The sequence below is a fragment of the Oncorhynchus clarkii genome, chromosome 20, assembly GCF_045791955.1.
Source record: "Oncorhynchus clarkii lewisi isolate Uvic-CL-2024 chromosome 20, UVic_Ocla_1.0, whole genome shotgun sequence".
Lineage (NCBI taxonomy): Eukaryota > Metazoa > Chordata > Actinopteri > Salmoniformes > Salmonidae > Oncorhynchus > Oncorhynchus clarkii.
The window spans coordinates 24,337,336-24,359,861 of NC_092166.1; the positions used below are offsets into that span (position 1 = coordinate 24,337,336).

Below are 22,526 nucleotides of genomic sequence, written 5' to 3' on the forward strand. Positions count from 1 at the left end.
ACTGTATCGATTGATGAGGAGTTGAAAAATTGTATGGTTGAGAGGGACGAGGCAAAAGAAATGGCAAATAAGTTTGGCTGCACAACCGATTGACAAATTAAAAAATCATGTGACTAAACTGAATAAAAAGAAGAAGAAACTACACTATGAAACAAAGTAGAATGACATAAAGAATGATAGTAAAAAGCTTTTGAGCACCTTATGAAATGTTGGTCAAAAAGGCATACTCCCCTCCATCATTCATTGATTCAGATGACTCATTCATCATAAAACCCATTGACACTGCCAACTACTTTAATGATTTTTTATTGGCAAGATTAGCAAATTTAGCCATGACATGCCATCAACAAACGCTCACACCACACATGCAAGTCTATCTTACCAAATATGAAAGACAAGAGTTGTAATTTTGAATTCCGGATACTGAGTGAGGAAGAGGTGAAAAAAGTGTTGCTGTCTATCAACAATGACAAGCCACCGAGGTCTGACAACTTGGATAAAAAATTACTGAGGATAATAGCGGACGATATTGCCACTCCTATTTTCCATATATTCAATTTAAGCCTACTAGAAAGTGTGTGCCCTGAGGCCTGGAGGGAAGCAAAAGTCATTCTGCTACCTAAGAATAGTAAAGCACGATTTACTGGCACAAATAGCCGACCAATCAGCCTGTTACCAACCCTTAGTAAACTTTTGGAGAAAATTGTGTTTCACCAAATACAATGCTACTTTACAGTAAAGAAATTGACAACATATTTTTTGCATGCTTATAGGGAAGGACATTCAACAAGCACTTACACAAATGACTGATGATGATAAAATGATTGTGAGGGCTGTTTTGTTAGATTTCAGTGTGGCTTTTGACATTATTGATCATAGTCTGCTGCTGGAAAAACGTATGGTGTTATGGCTTTACACCCCTTGCAATATTGTGGATAGAGAGTTACCTGTCTAACAGAATACAGAGGGTGTTCTTTAATGGAAGCCTATCCAACATAATCCAGGTAGAAATAGGAAGTCCCCAGGGTAGCTGTCTAGGCCTCTTACTTTTTTCAATCTTTACTAACGACATGCCACTGGCTTTGAGTAAAGCCAAGGAATAAGTTAGTCCTAAATATTTCAAAACAAAAGGCATTGTATTTGGCACAAATCATTCACTAAACCTTAAACAAAATTTTGTGATGAATAAGGTGGATATTGAGCAAGGTAACTAAACTGCTTGGAGTAATCCTGGATTGTAAACTGTCATGGTCAAAACATATTCATACAACAGTAGCTAAGATGGGGAGAAGTCTGTACATAATAAAGCACTGCTCTGCCTTCTTAACATCACTATCAACAAGGCAAGTCCTACAGTATCTAGTTTTGTCGCATCTGGACTACTGTTCAGTTGTGGTCAAGTGCCACAAAGAGGGACTTAGGAAAATGGCAATTGCCTCAGAACAGGGCAGCACGGCTGGCCCTTAGATGTACACAGAGAGCTAACATTAACATGTCAATATCTCCTGGCAGAAAGTGGAGGGGAGATTGATTTCATCACTACTTGTAATTGGGAGAGATATTGACATGTTGGATGCACCGAGTTGTCTGTTTGAACTACTGGCACACAGCTCAGATACGCATGCATACCCCACAAGACATGCCACCAGAGGTCTCTTCACAGTCCCCTAGTCCAGAACAGACTATGGGAGGCGCACAGTACTACATAGAGCCATGACTACATGGAACTCTATTCCACATCAAGTAACTTATGTAGGTAGTAAAATTAGATAAAAAAACAGATAAAAATACACCTTAAGGAACAACGGGGACTGTGAAGCAACACAAAAATAGGCACAGACAATTGCATGCAAACACACGATAACATACGCACAATACACACACGTACCGTGGCTTTTTTTGTTGTAGATATGTGGTAGTAGAGTAGTGGCCTGAGGGCACACACTTAATGTGTTGTGAAATCTGTTGTGAATGTATTGTAATGTTTTTTAAATTGTATAACTGCCTTCATTTTGCTGCACCCCAGAAAGAGTAGCTGCTGCCTTGGCAGAAACTAATGGGGATCCTTAATACATACAAATACCCAATTCCTTCCCATGGCAGCAAAGACTAAATTAAATCTGTAATACAGTAATTCATAAATGTACAATGGATCCTGCATGCTACATATGGGGTTATCACATTAAGAATGGAATTGCTCTTACAGGGAATCCTGCTCTGCCAGGCTCTCCTTCGGGGCCCTGTGACATGCAACAAAACACACATATTATTAACGCATGGAATAATACAGTAACATGAAATGTCTATGCAGCATGTATTAGCGACCATCTCACAGAATACACACATTTCGAGGCTGTAATGTATCAACAATCTTTAGACCTGATATAATCATGATTGAGTGTAAGTGTATACATACATTATGTAAGTAAGCTAAGCATATGCATTGTATAACCTAACTATATGTATTCTGGATCAATTATGCATTATGGTTGTATAAATGGTTGATTGGATGGTTAGGCTGAAATGTAGCTGAACCTACCTCTAGTAAATAGGCATTGAGGAATTGAAAACAGGCCACTCTGGCTTTACAAATGATAGATGGGACCAGAATGTATGAATCATTATGTCATTGCTCATGCATGACAAAACAATAAATGCAAACTGCCCTGAGGCATATTGATATGTGCCATGCTTCAGCGTCCAGCCCATTTAATGTAGAGCAGAATGGTCATTTCGATTAAATTATAATCGACTAGTTTCAGAAATACATATCAACTGAACATTGTGTTTCTCACCATCGGGCCAGGGGGCCCACGGATCTGATTAAACATGCCCTCTGTGTCGTTCAGGAGGAGCTGAGGATAAATATATGACGCACTGATTACAATGGTAAATATGCTGTATCTATACAAGCTATACACTTTACATACTCTACAAACTATGAATATTTGAAAACCAAGTGGATGGCGATGAATACAATTGCAACATACATCTCAAGTTACTTCATGTAATATACAGTGAGGGAAAAAGTATTTGATCCCCTGCTGATTTTGTACGTTTGCCCACTGACAAAGAAATTATCAGTCTATAATTTTAATGGTAGGTTTTTTTGAACAGTGAAAAAAATCCAGAAAAACGCATGTCAAAAATGTTATAAATTGATTTGCATTGACACCTCACAATCAGAAAGATTTCTGGCTCCCAGGTGTCTTTTATACAGGTAACGAGCTGAGATTAGGAGCACACTCTTAAAGGGAGTGCTCCTAATCTCAGTTTGTTACCTGTAGAAAAGACACCTGACCACAGAAGCAATCAATCAATCAGATTCCAAACTCTCCACCATGGCCAAGACCAAAGAGCTCTCCAAGGATGTCAGGGACAAGATTGTAGACCTACACAAGGCTGGAATGGGCTACAAGACCATCGCCAAGCAGCTTGATGAGAAGGTGACAACAGTTGGTGTGATTATTCGCAAATGGAAGAAACACAAAAGAACTGTCAATCTCCCTCGGCCTGGGGCTCCATGCAAGATCTCACCTCGTGGAGTTGCAATGATCATTAAAACGGTGAGGAATCAGCCCAGAACTACACGGGAGGATCTTGTCAATGATCTCAAGGCAGCTGGGACCATAGTCACCAAGAAAACAATTGGTAACACACTACGCAGTGAAGGACTGAAATCCTGCAGCGCCCACAAGGTCCCCTTGCTCAAGAAAGCACATATACATGCCCTTCTGATGTTTGCCAATGAACATCTGAATGATTCAGAGGACAACTGGGTGAAAGTGTTGTGGTCAGATGAGACCAAAATGGAGCTCTTTGGCATCAACTCAACTCGCCGTGTTTGGAGGAGGAGGAATGCTGCCTATGACCCCAAGAACACCATCCCACCGTCAAACATGGAGGCGGAAACATTATGTTTTTCTGCTAAGGGAACAGGACAACTTCACCGCATCAAAGGGACGATGGACGGGGCCATGTACCATCAAATCTTGGGTGAGAACCTCCTTCCCTCAGCCAGGGCATTGAAAATGGGTCGTGGATGGGTATTCCAGCATGACAATGACCCAAAACACACAGCCAAGGCAAAAAAGGTGTGGCTCAAGAAGAAGCACATTAAGGTCCTGGAGTGGCCGAGCCAGTCTCCAGACCTTAATCCCATAGCAAATCTGTGGAGGGAGCTGAAGGTTTGAGTTACCAAACGTCAGCCTCGAAACCTTAATGACTTGGAGAAGATCTGCAAAGAGGAGTGGGACAAAATCCCTCCTGAGATGTGTGCCAACCTGGTGGCCAACTACAAGAAACGTCTGACCTCTGTGATTGCCAACAAGGGTTTTGCCACCAAGTACTAAGTCATGTTTTGCAGAGGGGTCAAATACTTATTTCCCTCATTAAAATGCAAATCAATTTATAAAATTTTTGACATGGGTTTTTCTGGATTTTTTTGTTGTTATTCTGTCTCTCACTGTTCAAATAAACCTACCATTAAAATTATACACTGATCATTTCTTTGTCAGTGGGCAAACGTACAAAATCAGCAGGGGATCAAATACTTTTTTCCCCTCACTGTACGTGTGCACATCAATTTGGTCATGAATACTCATGAAGGTAATAACCCCTTAATAAACCACAACAGCTCTATTCCTGGTCAATGTGTGTGTTTTATTTTCAAAACAGCACCCAGACAGAGGATGGGAGTTGTGAGGGGTGGACGTACATCCTGCAGATTGATGATGGGACCTGGAGAGCCGGGAGGACCAGGAGAACCAGGTACACTGTGTCCATCAGGACCACACTCTCCCTGGAAGACACAGCACACAGGACAGTTAGGATACTGTCCCCCCCCCCCCACTATTTTTATTTATGAGAGGTATTGATTGACATGTTGAATGCACCAAGCTGTCTGTCTAAACTACTGGCACACAGCTCGGACACCCATGCATACCCTACAAGACATGTCACAAGAGGTCTCTTCACAGTCCCCAAGTCCAGAACAGACTATGGGAGGCACATAGTACTACATAGAGCCATGACTACATGGAACTCTATTCCACATCAAGTAACTGACGCAAGCAGTAAAATTAGATTTAAAAAAAACAGATTAAAAAACACCTTATGGAAGAGCGGGGACTGGCACAGACACACACGATAACATACACATGGATTTAGTACTGTAGATATGAGGTAGTGGTGGAGTAGGAGCCTGAGGGCACACAGTGTGTTGTGAAATCTGTGAATGTATCGTAATGTTTTTAAAATAGTATAAACTGCCTTAATTTTGCTGGACCCCAGGAAGAGTAGCTGCTGGTCTATAATGTTGTAACAGGCTTTGATGCAACCACACGTAATATATGATGAACAGTAGATGAGGGTAGAAGAACAGCCCACAACAGGGTTAGTTTGGAGTCGTTCTGCTGTCTAACACTAAACATACCTTTGGTCCTGGATCGCCTTTGTCTCCTTTCAATCCCTGGGGAGAGACAAGTAAAGAAAGCATAGCGTATCAAACACCTTCGTAGTAAGACAGTAAGTAGATGAAAGTAAGCCGGTACGGAAATAGTGGGGGTGCACTGTACCGGTAAAACATGAGACTTCAACAATTATAAAAAATAAAGATGGCAAGAAAACTGTTGGTTATTAAACAAAAATGTATCATAACTGCCTGTCAGCCACATGAAAAATTTGCGAATGGACTTGAAAATGGGTGTTATATGCTACAAAATGCAGTGTGGTTGGACGTGAACACAAACATTTTGGCTCGGCAGAGATGACTGGCCGTGACCGACACACGCGCGGACAGCAGTGGACACATCAATTAAATCTACTTTAATCCCTGGGTTTAGCTAAGACTTAAGTTCATGGTTACTGCACGTGAGGCATGGTGTACTTTCTGGTTCAATACTGACCCTGGCGCCAGGAAGTCCAGCTAGCCCTTGGAGTCCCTCAGGGCCAGGAGCACCAGGCTCACCCTGAAAAGAGACCGAATAAAGCTGAAGACAGGATAAATTACACAGTATATGGAGACACAACCATCAATGTCCATCATTATTGTAGAAGGTGGTGTAAAATAGATGCAACCAACCTTCACTGACAACCCAGGAGCCCCATCCTTCCCATCTTCACCCTGTAGAAAACAAACAGGATATACAACTTATCAGATTTCCATGTGAACCAACACTGAACAAAAATATAAACGCAACATGTAAAGTGTTGATCCCATGATTCATGAGCTGAAATCTTAGAAATTGTCCATGTGCACAAAAAGCTTATTTCTCTCCAATCTGTTTACATCCCTGAGTGAGCATTTCTCCTTTGTCAAGATAATCCATCCACCTGACAGGTGTGGCATATCAAGAAGTTGATTAAACAGCATGATCATTACACAGGTGCACCTTGTGTTGGGACAATAAAAGGCACTCTAAAATGTGCAGTTTTGTCACGTAAACACAATGCCACAGATGTCTCAAGTTTTGAGGGAGCGTGCAATTGGCATAATGACTGCAGGAATGTACACCAGAGCTGTTGCCAGAGAATTTAATGTTAATTTCTCTACAATAAGCCACCTCTAACGTAATTTTAAGAATTTGGCCTCACAACCGCAGACCACATGTAACCACTTTAGCCCAGGACCTCCACATCCGGATTCTTCACCTGCGGTTTGTCTGCGACCAGCCATCCGGAAGGCTGATGAAATTGTGGGTTTGCACAACCAAAGAATTTCTGCACAAACAGTCAGAAACCATCTCAGGGAAGCTCATCTGTGTGCTCACCAGATTCTTGACCAGTTCTGCGTCGTAACCAACTTCAGTGGGCAAATGCTCCCCTTCAATAGCCACTGGCACATTGGAGAAGTGTGGTTTTCACAGATGAATCCCAGTTTCAACTGTACAGGGTAGATGTCAGATGGCGTGTTTTGCGTCGTGTTGGCGAGCGGTTTGCTGATGTCAAGGTTATGAACAGAGTGCCCCATGGTGGCAATGGGGTTATGGTATTGGCAGGCATAACCCAATAGACAACGGACACAATTGCATTTTGTTGATGGTAATCTGAATGCACAGGGATACCCTGACAAGATCCTGAGGCACATTGTTGTGCCATTCATCTGCTGCTATCACCTCATGTTTCAGCATGGCCCCATGTCACAAGGATTTGTACACAATTCCTGGAAGCTGAAAATGTCCCATTTTAAGTTAGGGCAAATCAAGTCAGAAATGTTCAAGTGGAAAATTTCATGTTTGTAATCTTACCTTTGGTCCTGCAGAGCCAGGAAGACCAGGAGGTCCCTATAGAAGAGAGTAGATAACAACAGTTATTCTCATGAAAACTTAAGGAGAAAGACCATTTACAAGTACTTCAAAACTACAGGAGACACACACATACACCACTCTCACTCACCTGAGGGCCTTTGAGTCCTACGCCAAGGAGCATGTCATTCTTCCCAGACCCCTCCATATCCTGCAAGCACCAACACACAACATTGTTGCATTCAGAATCAATAGAGACAAAACAAGTCAACCGTATGACAGGAAACTGACTCAACAGTAAAATCAACAAAACAGCACCTCGACAAACAATCCTGCACCTGGGGGTCCGGGGGGGCCAGGCAGCCCCCGAGGGCCAGTGTCACCCCTCTTTCCCTCTGGTCCCCTCAGCCCTGTAGCTCCTGCCAACCCTTGGTCACCTGGATCACCCTGCAGGGAAGAATAGGCCCATTAAACTGACTATGAAGAACATGGTATAGTTTTGACTTTACAATAAAGTAGATGTTACTGCGTGTCAGCAGCATGATTAGGAACGTAGGTCTCATTGTTTGATTAATGCATTTTATAACTGATAACTGAGTTATCAGATGGTTAGAAATACCTTCGGTCCAACTCGTCCTTGTTCACCCTATGTGAGGAAGAGAGATCGGTTAATGTAAACATTTGCAATGGAAATGGTTATAGGGGATCAAATGCCGACAATAGCCTCCAGAGTAACTATCATCTTACCTTCAGACCTTTAGGCCCCTTCGGCCCAACATCCCCATCCAGACCAGGTTGACCCTGAAATCAACAGCAGAGAGATGTGATGTCACAACCGCCGCTCTCTGAATTTCATGCACAAACAGGTCCCACAAGTGACTAGTCAACCATGACCAAGACTGTGTTGCTTTCCTTCGAGTGATAGTAGCAACCATAGATACTGTTGCAAAGATAACGTTCAAAAATTCATTTCAAAGGTTTCTCGACATAGTAATTATTGATTATTTTGTAACTTTATTGAATCCCTCAGAATTAGTTACTTTCCAACATAAAATATAACATTCCTCTGTCTAAATAGTTGTACATTTTTTAAAAATATAAATCATTGCCAGCCTGTGCCACCATTGTCTCTTTTGCCATTCCTGAAGGAACAACATGGCTCATTGACTGTAAAAAATAAAGAGCAAGCTCCATAAATGCAGTTAGTGAAAGCACGCAGGCAACTGACTTACATAAAAAGGCAGGTTCTCTCCAATGTACAGTAGCTTGACCATGTTTGATCTATGAAGCACATAGCTCAAGCTTAATGTCCATCAAGGCCGTTAAAGTCAAACCTGGGTTGTTTCCCGCTAAATGAGAGGATTGGGAATGAGCATAGACCCCATGATGGTTTCATAGATGGGTAAACAATTCAAAGCAGAGGCACATGTGCGCACACACACACACAGGAGTGGCGTACCGCAGTTTTGTGGGGCCTCCGCAAGGTCTGAGAACTTCCCTGTTAGAAGTTTTTTTTGGGGGGGTTCTACATATTTTGTCATGGGCAAAGATAAACATTTTGCAGTTGTATAGCTAATCTCATGCTATTCTACACATTTTGTCATGTCATGAGTTTGAGAGAAAATGATGCTGTTTTAAAGCTAATTCCTTGCAATTCTACACATATAATTGCCATGGGGCAGAGAGAAAACATTTTAGTTTTATAGCTCATTTCATGATATTCTACACATTTTGCAATGAGGGTGAGAGAATTTTGCATTTTTAAAGCTCATTTCTGTCTATTTTACACATTTTGCCATAAGGCTGAGAGAAAATGTTGCAGTTTTACAGCTAATTTCCTGTAATTCTAAACATTTTTGCCATGGCTTGTGACCTGTTCATATAGAGTACCAGTCAAAACTTTGGACACACCTACTCATTCAATGGTTTTTCTTTATTGTTACATGAGGACCTGTGGTGGTCCTCATGAGAGCCAGTTTCATCATAGCGCTTGATGGTTTTTGCGACTGCACTTGAAGAAACTTTCAAAGTTTCCGGTTTGACTGACCTTCATGTCTTAAAGTTTTGATGGACTGTTGTTTCTCTTTGCTAATTTGAGCTGTTCTTGCCATAATAAGGACTTGGTCTTTTACCAAATAGTGATATCTTCTGTATACCACCCCTACCATGTCACAACATAACTGATTGGCTCAAACGCATTAAGGAGGAAAGAAATTCCACAAACTTTTAACAAGGCACACCTGTTAATTGAAATACATTCCAGGAGACTGACTACCTGATGAAGCTGGTTGAGAAAATGCCAAGAGTGTGCAAGGTTTTCATCAAGGCAAAGGGTGGCTACTTTTAAGAATCTCAAATATAAAAACACTTTTTTGGTTACTGCATGGTTCCATATGTGGTTTTTCATAGTTTTGACATGCTAGTGGGGCCCCCAACCTTGCGTGGTATGCCAGTGACACACACACAAAGACACACACACACTCATCCCATGTACAGTAAGTTAAATGGCGCAGGCTGTTAGAAAACATGGTTGGAGAGAACAGTCTGCCTTTTCAAGCCTACTGGTTCAGTGAAGGAACCAGGGAAATACCTCGCCAGAACCAAGCCCAGAGCCGAACAACCCTGAGCCAAACCCAGAGCCCAAGCCAGAACCACTAAACCAATCCTCATTCACCTGAAACAATAAAGGCCAGGGACAACCAGGTCAATAACAACAGAGAGTGGAGAGGAAACCACTGTCAACTACAATGCATACACATACAGAAGAGTATAAAATATAATTTATAATACAAAATAAGGGTGGGAACATCAATAACAGTTGAAAATGAGTGGTAACAGGTGGAAACATCAATAATGGATCTTAGGCATAACATGAGATAGACAGACAACTCACCGGAGGTCCAGGTTTCCCAACAAGGCCATATCTGCCAGGAGGACCTGGTTGTCCAGTGAACAGGCCTTCCGAGGCGTTGAAGGGGCTGGTGGGTCCTGGGGGGCCAGGTTGACCTGGAGGGCCAGGAGGACCCTAGGAGAAAATCATAAAATTATCACATCACTATAGTGGATTGGTCTCAACTGTACAGTAGGTGATCAGATGAAACAACACCACCTGTTGGATATGGGATGCCATAGCACATGTTTAACATTGAGAGATGAACACTTGTAGCCTCCTACTTCAAGCCTGAAGTGTATCGAAACCGATAGTGATGAGATGATTTTTTTAAATGAAATCTTGCGAGATCAGGCTGGCAGTATGTGGCTAAAATACTCCTCCTAGAGACATTTTATTAGAGAAAAACATAACAGATAGGCTGACAGCAGAATGAACGTTCTTACTCTGATCAATTCTGTATTGTCAAGGTCTCCAAAACCAGAGCCGAGTGCATCCTCTCCATACTGCAATGCAACAGAAAACAGGCAGTTAAAGACAAATCCCCACTTGATCCTTAGTTCAACCCAATGTTTTCAGGATGTTACACTGCTACCCACTGGCACACTGTGTGATCTGAGGGGTCCGGGAGGTCCAGGGGGGCCTGGAGGCCCTGGTAGTCCTGCTCCTGGGTCCCCCTGCACAGAAGAGAACAAAGGGTACGACTAACGGCCTATCTCACACACATTGAATATAAATTTTTCCTTCTAACATCTTTTATTACTGTACCTTGTCTCCTTTGACTCCAACCTCCCCTGCCAAACCTGGGAAACCTTGAGGTCCTCTCTGTCCCTGTGGGTATTGCCATAGATTCTGTCATTTCTTAAGACATACACTATTTATGTATGACCATGACAGAACAGTACACATTTGACACAAGACCAGATTTACTCACTGGATCTCCATCTTCACCCTTGATTCCCTAAAAAAATGGAACACTCCTTTGATTTATCTTTTCAGTCTTGTCAAGTGAAGGTAATAGAAAACATAATCAAACATGTACTACGATCACAGAGTAATGGGAGATTATAATGACATAAAGCTCACCTGCTGTCCGTCCTTCCCTGGCACCCCAGGGGCCCCTGTTGGCCCCAGAGGGCCCCTGGGTCCTGGCTGGCGGTGCCCAGACCTTCTACCCTCAGAGAGAGTGGGGGGGCCAGGGGGGCCAGGGGGGCCACGGGGACCAGCAGGACCTATAGGCCCAGGCTCTCCTCGCTCTCCTTTCAGTCTGTGGCTAAGAGGTCCACCCTGATGATCAGCACAAAGAGGAGAATGTTGTATAAGAAGATGTATTAAATACTGAATCATTAATTAAATGCTTAAGGGACATCAGGTTTTGAGGCACGTAACATCTGAGCTATTACTTACATCCCCTGACATCTCTGGCTCCTCTGTCTGGTGGGGTCCTGAGAGAGGAACAAGAGACACCAATAGGATTAACCAATGAGGCTTCAATAATGTTAACCAGGTAGGGATATATGATGTATTCAACCAACAATATCAACCAGTGAACGACAGATAAGATTGATCAATGCAAAGAGAAAATCCAATAACAGTTGACATAGTCACCGGGCGAGTTAAATCAAGAGCTCATCAGTTATTTCCCTGGACTGCCATAAGATGATAGGATAAGTGCATGGTGAACCTGCCTTCCCCACCTCTGAGATGCATCTCCTGATGGGCCTCCTCTGTGGGGGTCAGGTGTCCTGAGTACTCATCTAGCTCCACCTCCGGAGACTCTGTGGGCGGGGCTCGCAGAGGCCCGCTCAGCATGTCCTCTGGCTGAAGGGAGAAACACATTTACGAGGAAGAGCGAGAGATAAAGAGAATGCGAGAGAGAGAGAGAGAGGTAAGTAAATTTGTAAAACAATGTGCAACTTATTTTAAATATGCAGGAAACATCTAGCGATCTAAAACATTTGACGAGAATCAAATAAGAATAATAAGAACAGACAGCTTACATCATATATTTATTTGTAGTAATTGGGGTCAGATTGTGGGTTGTTTAAGGGCAGAGTGACATGACATTCTGGGACAAGTACAGTGTGTTACAAGGCTAGTGGTGGGAGGATGAAAGCGAATGTAGCATACACATAGCCAGAATCTGGAGCACCCCCCGAATGGAAGAGAAACAGACACTGTATCTGTGTTTGCTTCCTATTGACAAGGATGTGGGGGTTGGCCACATTTTCCTTATAAACAACCACTGCTACCAGTAGACATAACAGACACATCAAAGGCCAGTGCAAATACTTAATATGGGGGGGAACATTAGTGTTAGGCCATAGACAAACACACTATCCAGGTTATACTTCCACACTCCCTTCCCACAGGTTGCAGAAGCAACCTTGTCCAAATGCTGAGCCTGGTTGATAAGCACACCAAGTGCTGCCAATTAAGGTGATCGTCAGTCAGTCTCCCACGGGGAAAGCCGTGAGGTTGCTGGGTTTGTTTGGTGGCCATGAGGTCTTTAGTTTGGTTGTTTTCCTTTTTGTACATATTTATGTTTCGTCACCATCTGAACAAATTATAATCCGCTTGGACTGGCCAACACGGAGCTGGCCCTGAACTCGGTAGGTTGCGGTCTCCTGGGCACATGCACTGCATGAAAAGCAGAGATTCTGGGTGAAATCAGATCTCCTATATTCCTGTGAAATTTGAGGTGCATGGTCGTGGGTGGGAATTTCCTATGCATTCTTGCACACTCCCATGCATCCCTAAACATTTGCGTGATACGGGAATTTCTGGGATAGTAAATTCCTGGACATTTTCAGACTGTGCATGTCAGGAAAATGTTCAACAGCTGTAGATGTGTGACTCCCTTTTTTGTCATGTGGTGGAAGAGAAGCAAACTATGTCTGCATATTTATCCTGTTTTCAGGTTTGTAACATTTATAAACATGGTTTCTTTTAAAAAATCTAGAGATTGTTATAAATTGAGTTGTCTGTTCATTTTGATGTATAATTTAAGTGTTTTTGACTGAGCTACAGTAGCTACTTTTCCGAGTCTATATAACCAGCTTATCAGGCTCCATTTCAGTGTGCTTCATTCTATACCTAGAGGACTCAGTTATGTCCAGGAGTGATAAGTATATATTTAGTCTCTGTTGTGGTCTAGTACTGTCTTTTTGCTAGCTATGGCCATCTATTTTAAGTGCTGCCTGTCTTCCCAGTAGCCTATTTGGTGTGTGAACTCCTGACTGCTCATAATTTGCAAATAGTTGTTGACTCATCAATCAGGATCAAGGGGCAGGGCGATTTGTTTTGGTAATCAGTGGCTGTATTGGAGGGGGGAGTGGTTTCACCTCTCCTAGGCAATCAGCAATTAGTAAAGGGAGGTGTGCACCCCACCTCTGCTAGGCAATTAGTGTTAAGAGGATGGCTCCACAACACTCTCATTTTAGAATCTTACCTAATTATTTACAGATCTAATTGTTTTTTTGATAGCTTTGTCCACAACGTGTTTTCTATACCTGTTCACACCTCTCCCTGTAGGCTTTGCAGATGCTCCCCACCCCTTGTCTGCAACCCTTCTAAAGTACTGTACAACCCATGTGGAATTCTGGGTCTTTGGCAGTGTTTGGATCTGCGGTCAAAATGGCGAGTTCATCTCAGCTTAGGCTGCCCTTCAGTCCCTTGACTTTTTGGCCCTGAAGGAGACATGGATCACTCCAGAGAGAGCAGCTGGAGTAGCAGTGTTTTCTTCATCTGACTGTTTTCTCTCGTAGTCCGAGAGCATCTGGTCTTCTACCCTCAACACTATAGCCCTACAGTAACCACAATGTATGCTCGCCCTGGGCGACGCTGGATGACTCTCAGTACGGTATCTGATTTATTTTGTTTGTTTCCTTGAATTTTGAATAGCCTCGTTCATATTTCCTTAATCTGGTGCTTACCTGTTTACACAAATGTAAGCACCACAATTGTAATGCAAAGATGAATGAAAGTAAAATATAAAAATCAAGCAGAGTACTGGCAAGATTCCTCCACGGTGGTTGCTTTAGTTTCAGGCCCTGCTTAGCCTAAATGCAGAGACTATTCTTCTCTCTGCTGAAATAAATGATCGTCCTTCAAGATGTGATTTAAGTGGATTTGTGTTTTATTCAAGGAACTGCGATGTAGGGAACACCTTGATAGTGGGAAACCCTGAGGTGTGGTGATAATACATTCACTAATTCAATAAGTGTGTTTCTAATATTCCAGTGACATACAGCCACTACTGGTTAGCATTCATTGCGGCGAATAAGCACAGCCTTAAACAAGTACACGGTTATTTACTGATACTTATGGGTGAGACTTGGGCGGAGATGTATTGCAACTGGTGTTAAACGTGCATTGGAATTTCAAGATGTGTGTGTGTGGCCGTTTTTTAGGGGATTTACTGAACCGTTTCCAGATATATGCACGCCCTCACACAAGGGGTCCGTTATCGGCGATATACTGGATGTGTGCAGGCCCGTAAACGTGCCTTTCCATGCAGTGATGTGCATTCAACACAGTCCTCAAATGCTGATTTCTCAAATGAATGCACACATTCATTCAGGGTACAGACATGTAACAAGGCTTAGGACTCCTAGACTTAGCGAGTGCAACAATGTTAGCAGGCTAGTAACTGGGGAGAGAGGAAATGAATCCCTCTACTGAAATATATGCCCCAAGTGTTCACTATTAGGTACTTGTGTTTTGTACCAGTACAAATTGAAACTGATAAAACAGACAGATGCTCCACTGCACGTCAAAGTGTTGCTCAGTCAGCGACGTTCCTTGTCCAAGCCAATCTTAGTTGAGCGGGTGGATGTTCTTTCTCTCACCTCTGCTCAACCAGTGTCCGTTGACAGCCTCTCACTGAACACAATCTCTCACCCCATGCTCACCCTTGTTGTTTCCTTTCTTCGTTTCATGTCATTCATCGTTTCGGCCCCACTCCCATCCCCAGAAGCCTGGAATACAGAAGACATCACCACCCATCTAAACACGATATTGACACCAGTGACCTAGAAGTAGAATTTCCCTAACTAACCACTAGAGAGAACTCTTAATTCACATAATTTAGGCGAAGAAAGGCAAGAGTAGTGGCAGCTATGGATGTGCGTGAGAGCCAGTTAAAGTGAAAATCAACCAGTATTCCCTATTTTGAACACTAGGGGGAGCCATCTATGCAAAGTCAAGCCATGGATAGTGCGTTAGTCAATAATTTGTGCTGGTGAGGCCTCTAGAATGTCAGGAGCTCAAGGCTATGGATGCATACATATCAATAGAACTGAATGTGTATTGTCAGGCTGTGGTGTGTAAACACTCACGTAGGGATCATCTTCCTCACACTGCTCCTCTGCAGCCCTGGGGTCTGATTTGATCACCAGCTGCTGGATAGAGCCCTGTACAGAAGGAGAGAAAGAGATATGTAATGTATGATAAGGAGTTATTGTGCTGATATAGCTAACTTAGAGAGAGATTCTGATCTGGGATCAGTGGGATGTAAAATACTGGCCCCACAGTCAGTCAGTATGGAACACAGCAACCTACGACATATACTGCTGTAAAATCATAAGACACAATATTGCATAGAGAGACAAAGACCGCCTGAACACAAGACCAAAGCGAGAGAGTGAAATGAATCAAGGCTGCATCAGAACAAAACTCGTAGCTTTATTGTCCTGGCTGGTTTTGATGGGCCAGAGCTATCTCTTCACACAGTGTTGCCCAGCATGACAGACCACAGTGTTCTTTTGGCTCTGTGGGACCCCCTTATTCTACCGCCTTCTCTACCCCCTCCTCTCCCTCTCTCTCCCCTCTCACCCCTCCCTGGCCCTTCTGCACTGACTGACTGTGGTTTACCCCTCTTGGCCCTCTCAGGCCCCTCGCCAGTCCAGCACCAAATTGCCTCACAACAACAAAAGGTAAAGCTGCCCACTTTGCTGCTGTCACCATGGAAACCACTTTCCCAAACACACACCAGAACTCTCAAGGCACAGCAGCATACTAATAAAACACGTTGCTGGATGGTTCATTTAGGGGCATGGAGAAAGTCCCATTCACTTCATCATCAAGTTATTAGTCATATCATGTACAGGGTACAAACGGTATACACCGTCCAAAAAGAAATGCTCACTTGCAGGTTCCTTTTCAACAATGCAACAACAACAAGAAATAATAAAAGAGAAGAATACGAACATAAAGTAAATAGCTCAGTGTTTGACCTAATAGAAGCGGGCTTTAGGGGAAGTTTTGCTCTGACACCCAGCAACATTATTAATAGGAATATTTTCATTGGTTATATTGAACCAGCTGAATAGTTCTCTCTTCCTAGATAATATAACATTTCAATGGTCTCACTCTAACTACACTAGATGACAGTCAATGTTTGATAGCTGGGAGATATTGTTTTGACTAGACCAGACACGACTATCACCCCCTTAATTCCTATGTTTCTCTTCTCAGAGAAGCAAAAAACTGGAACAGACATCACAGGACACATCAATGTGAGGAGCAGAGCTGACCACGGGTCTGTTTATTAAACAAAGTTGATCTCTCCCTTCCTCTCTGAGAAACTGCCAGGACCTCCCATCAGGACACAGACTATCAATGGCTGTCAAATTTCAGGATGTTTGGACCGGAGTTATACAACCTTATATGAGCTTATTCTGAGAAACTGTGATCAAGTGACTATAATCCATGACTGAGCACATTCATACATGAATCACTGTATATGATACAGCTAAACATTCTTGTTGAAATCTAGACATCTAGACATTGTATGCTAGACAAGTGGTGCACAGCGAATGGGAAGATGTCCCAGCTGTGGAGCTTTTAGTGCAGCAGTTAAGACTAATTCAACACAGATGACCATTGAGTCTTTTACCATGTTAATTGAGTAATCATGAGTAATGTTCACGCTAACACAGACTGGGCAAACAGAGTAGGACTCACAATCCACACAGTGCAAGTCATTTGTGCAAAGAATTGAACACAGACAGAGAGCAAGAGAGCCCAACCCACCCAAACCCAGCACACAAACTCAGTACATGGTACTGTAAAATGATCAGAAGCAACCACCAACTTACCACAAACCTCTCCAGGCCAGTCCCTCCAGCGTTGCCCACAAAGATGCCTGAGCTGGGCTCAAAGCTGAGCTGGCGGCTGCTCCTGTGGAAGGTCTCTGCTTGGAAGTCATCACAGTTCATATAGAGGCACACTTCCTGGTCCTGCACTGACAGAGTGAATATTGTCCACTTTTTGGTCATATCAGGCACCTTGAAAGACACCACCTGCTGGCTGTGTGAGGACTCCTGGCCCCCCTCGGTGTAGTACAGCTGAATCCTCTGAGTCTGATCCTCCACGGCTGTCAGTGCCAGCCCCAGCTGCACCACCCTCTGCTGGGCATCAGTGATGGCGAACAGCACCCCTCCCTGGTTGCTGCTGGGCCTGATGGTGACGATGATGGCAAAGTCCCTGAAGAAAGGGTCGGGCATGAAGGTCTTGGTGAGGCGTCCGATGTTGGCGCCGGGACCGAAGTTGTAGGCCGGCCGGAAGCCCTCATAGCCGGTGATATACGAGACAGAGGGAGGGAGCGGCACTCCGATCAACTCAGTCAGGTCTAGGTGGCCTGTAGAGCCAAGCTCTGTAAGCAGGAGGAAACGCAACAGAATCTTGAAATCAAAACACAATGAACAGAATCACGTGTATGAGCCTAAAGCTGTATAGAAAACTCTGTGGCAGTTAGCCTAGCAGTTAAGAGCATTGGGAAAGTAACCGAATGGTCGCTGGTTCGTGTTGTGCCATTGACCGAAAGGTCTCTGGTTCAAGTCCCCGAGCCGACTGAAAAATCTGTTGATGGGTCGTTGAGCAAGGCACTTAACACTAATTTCTCCTGTAAGTCACTCAGGATAAGAGCGTCTGCTAAATGACTAACATGTAAATATAATAGATGGCTCAGTATTACTACAGATATCAGTACCATTTCCATTATCAGCATAACTCAAAATCACAATAACATCCAATGCTCTCATCAAGATGTCTCATCATACTGTACGTCATCAGGTTACGTAACTTCACCACTGCAGTCAGAACCTCAGTCACTGGAACCTTTATGGAACTCCTCCTCCAGTGTCAATTAGCAGACAATATCATACATGTATGTATGTGCTGTCACCTGACCGTGATCAGTCCCTGGGCATCATCACAATCACTATTGCATGGTTATATGCACTGAACACAAAGGTAGGCTTTTCCAGACACAGATCAAGCCTAGTCCTGGGCTAAAAAGCACTTCCAATGGAAATTCTAAATTGTTTTTACACCTCGATCATGTGTAGTACAGACTATAGAATGTTGTAGGATGCCATAGTAAATACTACAGTAATGTCTGCAAAAACACTACAGTCCACAAAAACACTACTTTTTAAACTATAGTAAATACTACAGTATTTAATTTGCATTCCCCTCCCCCATATCACAATTTGTGCCACCCATAAGTGAGAAACCTACATACCAAGTATGTACCATATATTGTGCTCCCTACCTACTTACAGGTCATGGAAATGTGCTCTTTTAGTATTTCTCCTGTAGGTTTCGTGAAGGAGAAAGCCTCCACTTCTATGTCAAAGATAATAAAATACTACAGAAAATACTACATTCTGCAAAAACACTACAGTAAATACTATAGTATAGTATAGTCCTCAAAAACACTACAGTAAATACTACAGAATACTTCAATCCACAAAACCACTAATTACAATAGTAATTACTATATCCTGCCCATTCCACTCCCTCATAACACAATTTGAGCCACCTATCAGTGAGAAACCTATATGCCAAGTATAGACCATATTATAATAATATATATTATATTGTGTTCCCTACAGGTTATAGAAAAGAGCGGAAGTGCTGAACCATCTGTTCAGATCCCAGTTCTACCTACCTACTTACCTACCTACAGGTTATTGCAAATGTGCTCTTTCAGTATTTCTCCATTGGGTGTCCTGAAGGAGAAAGCCTCCACTTCTATGTGATAATAAAACAAAAACACTACAGTATAGTACAGTTTGAAGAAATACTACAGTATACTTCAAACTATATACTGTAGTTTTCTTTTACTGCAGTATTTTAACTGTAGTTAACTGTAAACACTACAGTATACTACAGAATAAACTGTAGTGTTTTTGCAAACTTTAGTCTGCAAAAACCCTACACTGACTACTATACTAATTTTTAATGTGTGTAGTACAGGCCTAGGCTTAACCTGTGTCCCGGAAACCATACCAAAGAGTGCAAGCACAGTATAGGAATAATATCTCATTCTACCATAACCGATGTGGCCAGGGTCTCCCAAATCCATCTATTCTCATCACTGAGCCTAACGACCCCTTAAAGAGTCAAAAGTTCACCTATGGCTCATTGCACTCATCCCCCCCCCCCTGTCCAGACCATAATGCTCCCCAACATAACCTACAGACACTTGCCGTAAAGCCTTCAATTGGGGTTGAGGGGCCTATCATCGTGGCGTATAGAGAGAGGGCTTAGCAGAGAAAGATACCGGTAGATCACATTCTCTCCATTCTCCCCCACATGCTGTTCATCTCCCTTGGCGAACACTATGACCCCAACATTCCACCGTGGTAACCTCTTGGCCATTGGTTTCACCTCAGTCTGGTCAAGTATTAACCCTCATCTACACATCAGTGGGCCTCTCTGCCCACAGACTAGACATGGTCTCTGATTGGGTCTGTAATTCCTGGGAAAAGACACACCAATTAGGGAGGAGGGTGATAGTGTTTGAACATCCTCCGCTCGGAACAAATGCCTCCCACAACATGCAGCCTCACACAAACACTGACTGAGTCACACAACCCGGACTGCCACAACCAAGCCAATCTATTAGTGGGATCAGAGAAAGATCGATCAGAAGTTCAAGTAAAATAGTTTGGTAGGAATATATCCAAACATACATCTGATGTCCTCAAAGAGGACCCTGCCTGTTTTAGCATATCGACACAGTAATGCAAATAACGTACGGGTGAATGGTGTGAACTGTCTAAAGTTCTGTAAATAGGTTGTCATACTGAGTGGATGTCTGGGAGAGTGAGTTACTGTTTATGGCCGGCTATAATCAAAGCTGGATTGACAGACCGACATCCTCCTTGGACAGGCACATTGTGGAGAGAAGCTGTCAGAGTGTAACACCTACAGTACAGTTCAGACAGCGGAATAGACAGGAGAGCCCTCATGAAACTTATGGTTTACTACAGTAAGTTAACAACACATTTCATTCTGAGAGAGCTTGCAGAATGTGGACACAACTTTGTTCTCTTTGTCCAGTGACTTTCTTGGAGTCTATGTCAGGCAACACTATAACCGGTGCACCATCCATTTCAATTCTGAAAAAGTTGTATCGCTCCTCTCATCTCCAGCCTCTTGATATCAGTCCTCCCTCCCCTCCCCCATTCCCCACTCTCTCTCACCCCACAACCCAGCCCAGCCAGGCTCTGAAACAATTCTCACACTCCTCAGACCCTCATTTCCTCAGGTTCCATGAAGGCTCCTGGCCCTAATCCTATTATTTTAATATCATGTGATAGGGATTTAATTTGGAAACCAAGGAGCTAGCAGGAAACCTGCTCCCCTCAACAGTGCACAGCCTCAATTAGACAAGTTAAAAATGCTTAGCCACGCTTAGTAATCTTGAGCAGGCTGTGAGGGAACACACTTCCGAATCCCTGTCATGATCCCACTACAAGTATCAGCTTGAGACTACTTTAACAAAAATAATGGACCACCATGAGTCTACAGCTCCACAGCTCCACATTGTCAGGGTCTTTAGATTCTTTCAGGGGAAGTTTTTAGAGCATTATGCGAAGTCGATGACTGAGAACTCACAGAGCATTGGTTCTATTTCATTGAACGTGAAAGCCAAGTGTAGAAACCAGTAGCAGAAGTGTTTGTTATTTAAACACAACATAAAAGACTACTTTTTTGGACAGAATCCCAAACGGAAATGAAACTGAAAAAACTACTTCACCCAGCAACACTCCAGGTGTTCCTCGACTCCTGCACAGCACAGAATAACTCACCACGACTCTTCCACATTTTCAGAGGTATTTTCTTAGCCTTGGGCTTGATCTCTGTTGTTCCAGCACCTGCGGGCTCATGTGTGCTCTGTAGAGGTGTACTCTGAACAGGTGCAGTAGTGTACACCTCTGTCTGGGTCCCCACCTGGCCCACCTCTGTCCTTTCCATTGTCCAAAATACCTTGGTGGTGGTGAGGACCTCGGTGGTGGGGGGCTGTGTGGTCATCTCCTGTGCATTCCCCCAGAGCACACTCCACCATTGGCCATGAACAGGAGCCATGAGCAGCAGCAGCAGACTGCACAGACGCAGGACAGCCATCCTGTCTTGATGCTCCAACTACCGACTAAAAACTTAAGATGTATGTTCTCCAGTATGTTCACAGATCAGCTCTCATGCTCCACTCTTTTCCCTGCTTCTATCTGCGCTCTCTCTTCCCTGCTTCTATCTGCTCTCTCTCTCTCGCTCTTCCCTGCTTCTGTTTTGCTCTCTCTCTCACCTGCTTCTAACTGTGCGCTCTCTCTCTCTCTCTCTGTTCTGCTCTGCTCTGTGATTAGCGGTGACCCCTGCTCCAGACCCCCTCAGCACCACGCAGACTTAGGTATTTCACAGGCAGCACAGCAAGAGCAGCAGCTCTACACCACGTCTGGCTCACTTCACTCTGGCTCCCATCACAGTGGGTGGGTGTGTTAAGAGGATGTAAGTGCCAGTTGTAAGCCACAGCCCCCTTCAGTAATGCCATCCCCGTCTGTATCCCATTATCATCAACCCTAGTACAGCTTACATGTAGGAGCTGGCCATCAACAGTCGTTGCTTACTAAACAAACAGTTGTCAGTAAAAAAAATATATAAAAAACATAGGGGCACCGTGACATTAACTCTGGTGTTTTTGATCCTGTAGTATGTTCTCCATTTTCTTTTTAAAAAGTAAGCCAACATGTTTTCAGCACCTTTATTTCCATGACTGATCAAAATGATTTTTTATTATGGCTCGCTTATGTGTTTCTGCAGCAGACCTAAAGTGAGCAACATGTTTGGAGCATCAAATAGCAATATCATCGCAGTATCGAATCACAATACATATAGAATCGTGAGAACCGCAATATATATCGTATCGGGACCTAAGTGTTGTGATAATATCGTAGTATCGTATCTCGAGTATCGTATCTCGAGACTTACCCAAATTGATCCACACAGACCAAAGCGGGTTTGTTTAAAAAAATGTATCCTCGGATAAACTCTGTTGACTATTGCATATTTTAGATGCTTCATCAGAAACAACAGCTCCTTGG

The 22,526-nt window shown here is 43.3% G+C and overlaps 1 protein-coding gene across 2 annotated transcripts in view; it reads right to left on the minus strand.

Annotated features, from left to right (window-relative positions):
* Positions 1-21,895, minus strand: part of LOC139376113 (collagen alpha-1(XV) chain-like) — a 29,631-nt gene extending 7,736 nt beyond the window's left edge. The window contains exons 1-24 of one of the 2 annotated variants that reach the window (XM_071118309.1): positions 21,240-21,663; positions 17,235-17,791; positions 15,474-15,548; positions 15,048-15,113; positions 11,832-11,955; positions 11,542-11,579; positions 11,221-11,421; positions 11,069-11,095; positions 10,903-10,965; positions 10,734-10,811; positions 10,581-10,640; positions 10,138-10,269; positions 9,835-9,918; positions 7,992-8,045; positions 7,864-7,890; positions 7,563-7,691; positions 7,396-7,455; positions 7,248-7,283; positions 6,083-6,124; positions 5,907-5,969; positions 5,435-5,470; positions 4,718-4,801; positions 2,796-2,855; positions 2,205-2,240 (exon numbers count right to left, since the gene is read on the minus strand). In XM_071118309.1, the coding sequence (XP_070974410.1) occupies positions 2,205-2,240; positions 2,796-2,855; positions 4,718-4,801; positions 5,435-5,470; positions 5,907-5,969; positions 6,083-6,124; positions 7,248-7,283; positions 7,396-7,455; positions 7,563-7,691; positions 7,864-7,890; positions 7,992-8,045; positions 9,835-9,918; positions 10,138-10,269; positions 10,581-10,640; positions 10,734-10,811; positions 10,903-10,965; positions 11,069-11,095; positions 11,221-11,421; positions 11,542-11,579; positions 11,832-11,955; positions 15,048-15,113; positions 15,474-15,548; positions 17,235-17,791; positions 21,240-21,555 (2,448 nt within the window). In that variant the 5' untranslated portion in view covers positions 21,556-21,663. Of the gene's footprint in view, positions 1-2,204; positions 2,241-2,795; positions 2,856-4,717; positions 4,802-5,434; positions 5,471-5,906; positions 5,970-6,082; positions 6,125-7,247; positions 7,284-7,395; positions 7,456-7,562; positions 7,692-7,863; positions 7,891-7,991; positions 8,046-9,834; positions 9,919-10,137; positions 10,270-10,580; positions 10,641-10,733; positions 10,812-10,902; positions 10,966-11,068; positions 11,096-11,220; positions 11,422-11,541; positions 11,580-11,831; positions 11,956-15,047; positions 15,114-15,473; positions 15,549-17,234; positions 17,792-21,239 lie in introns of both variants that reach the window. The other variant, XM_071118310.1, reaches the window with a different exon arrangement.
* Positions 21,896-22,526: the final 631 nt, after the last annotated feature.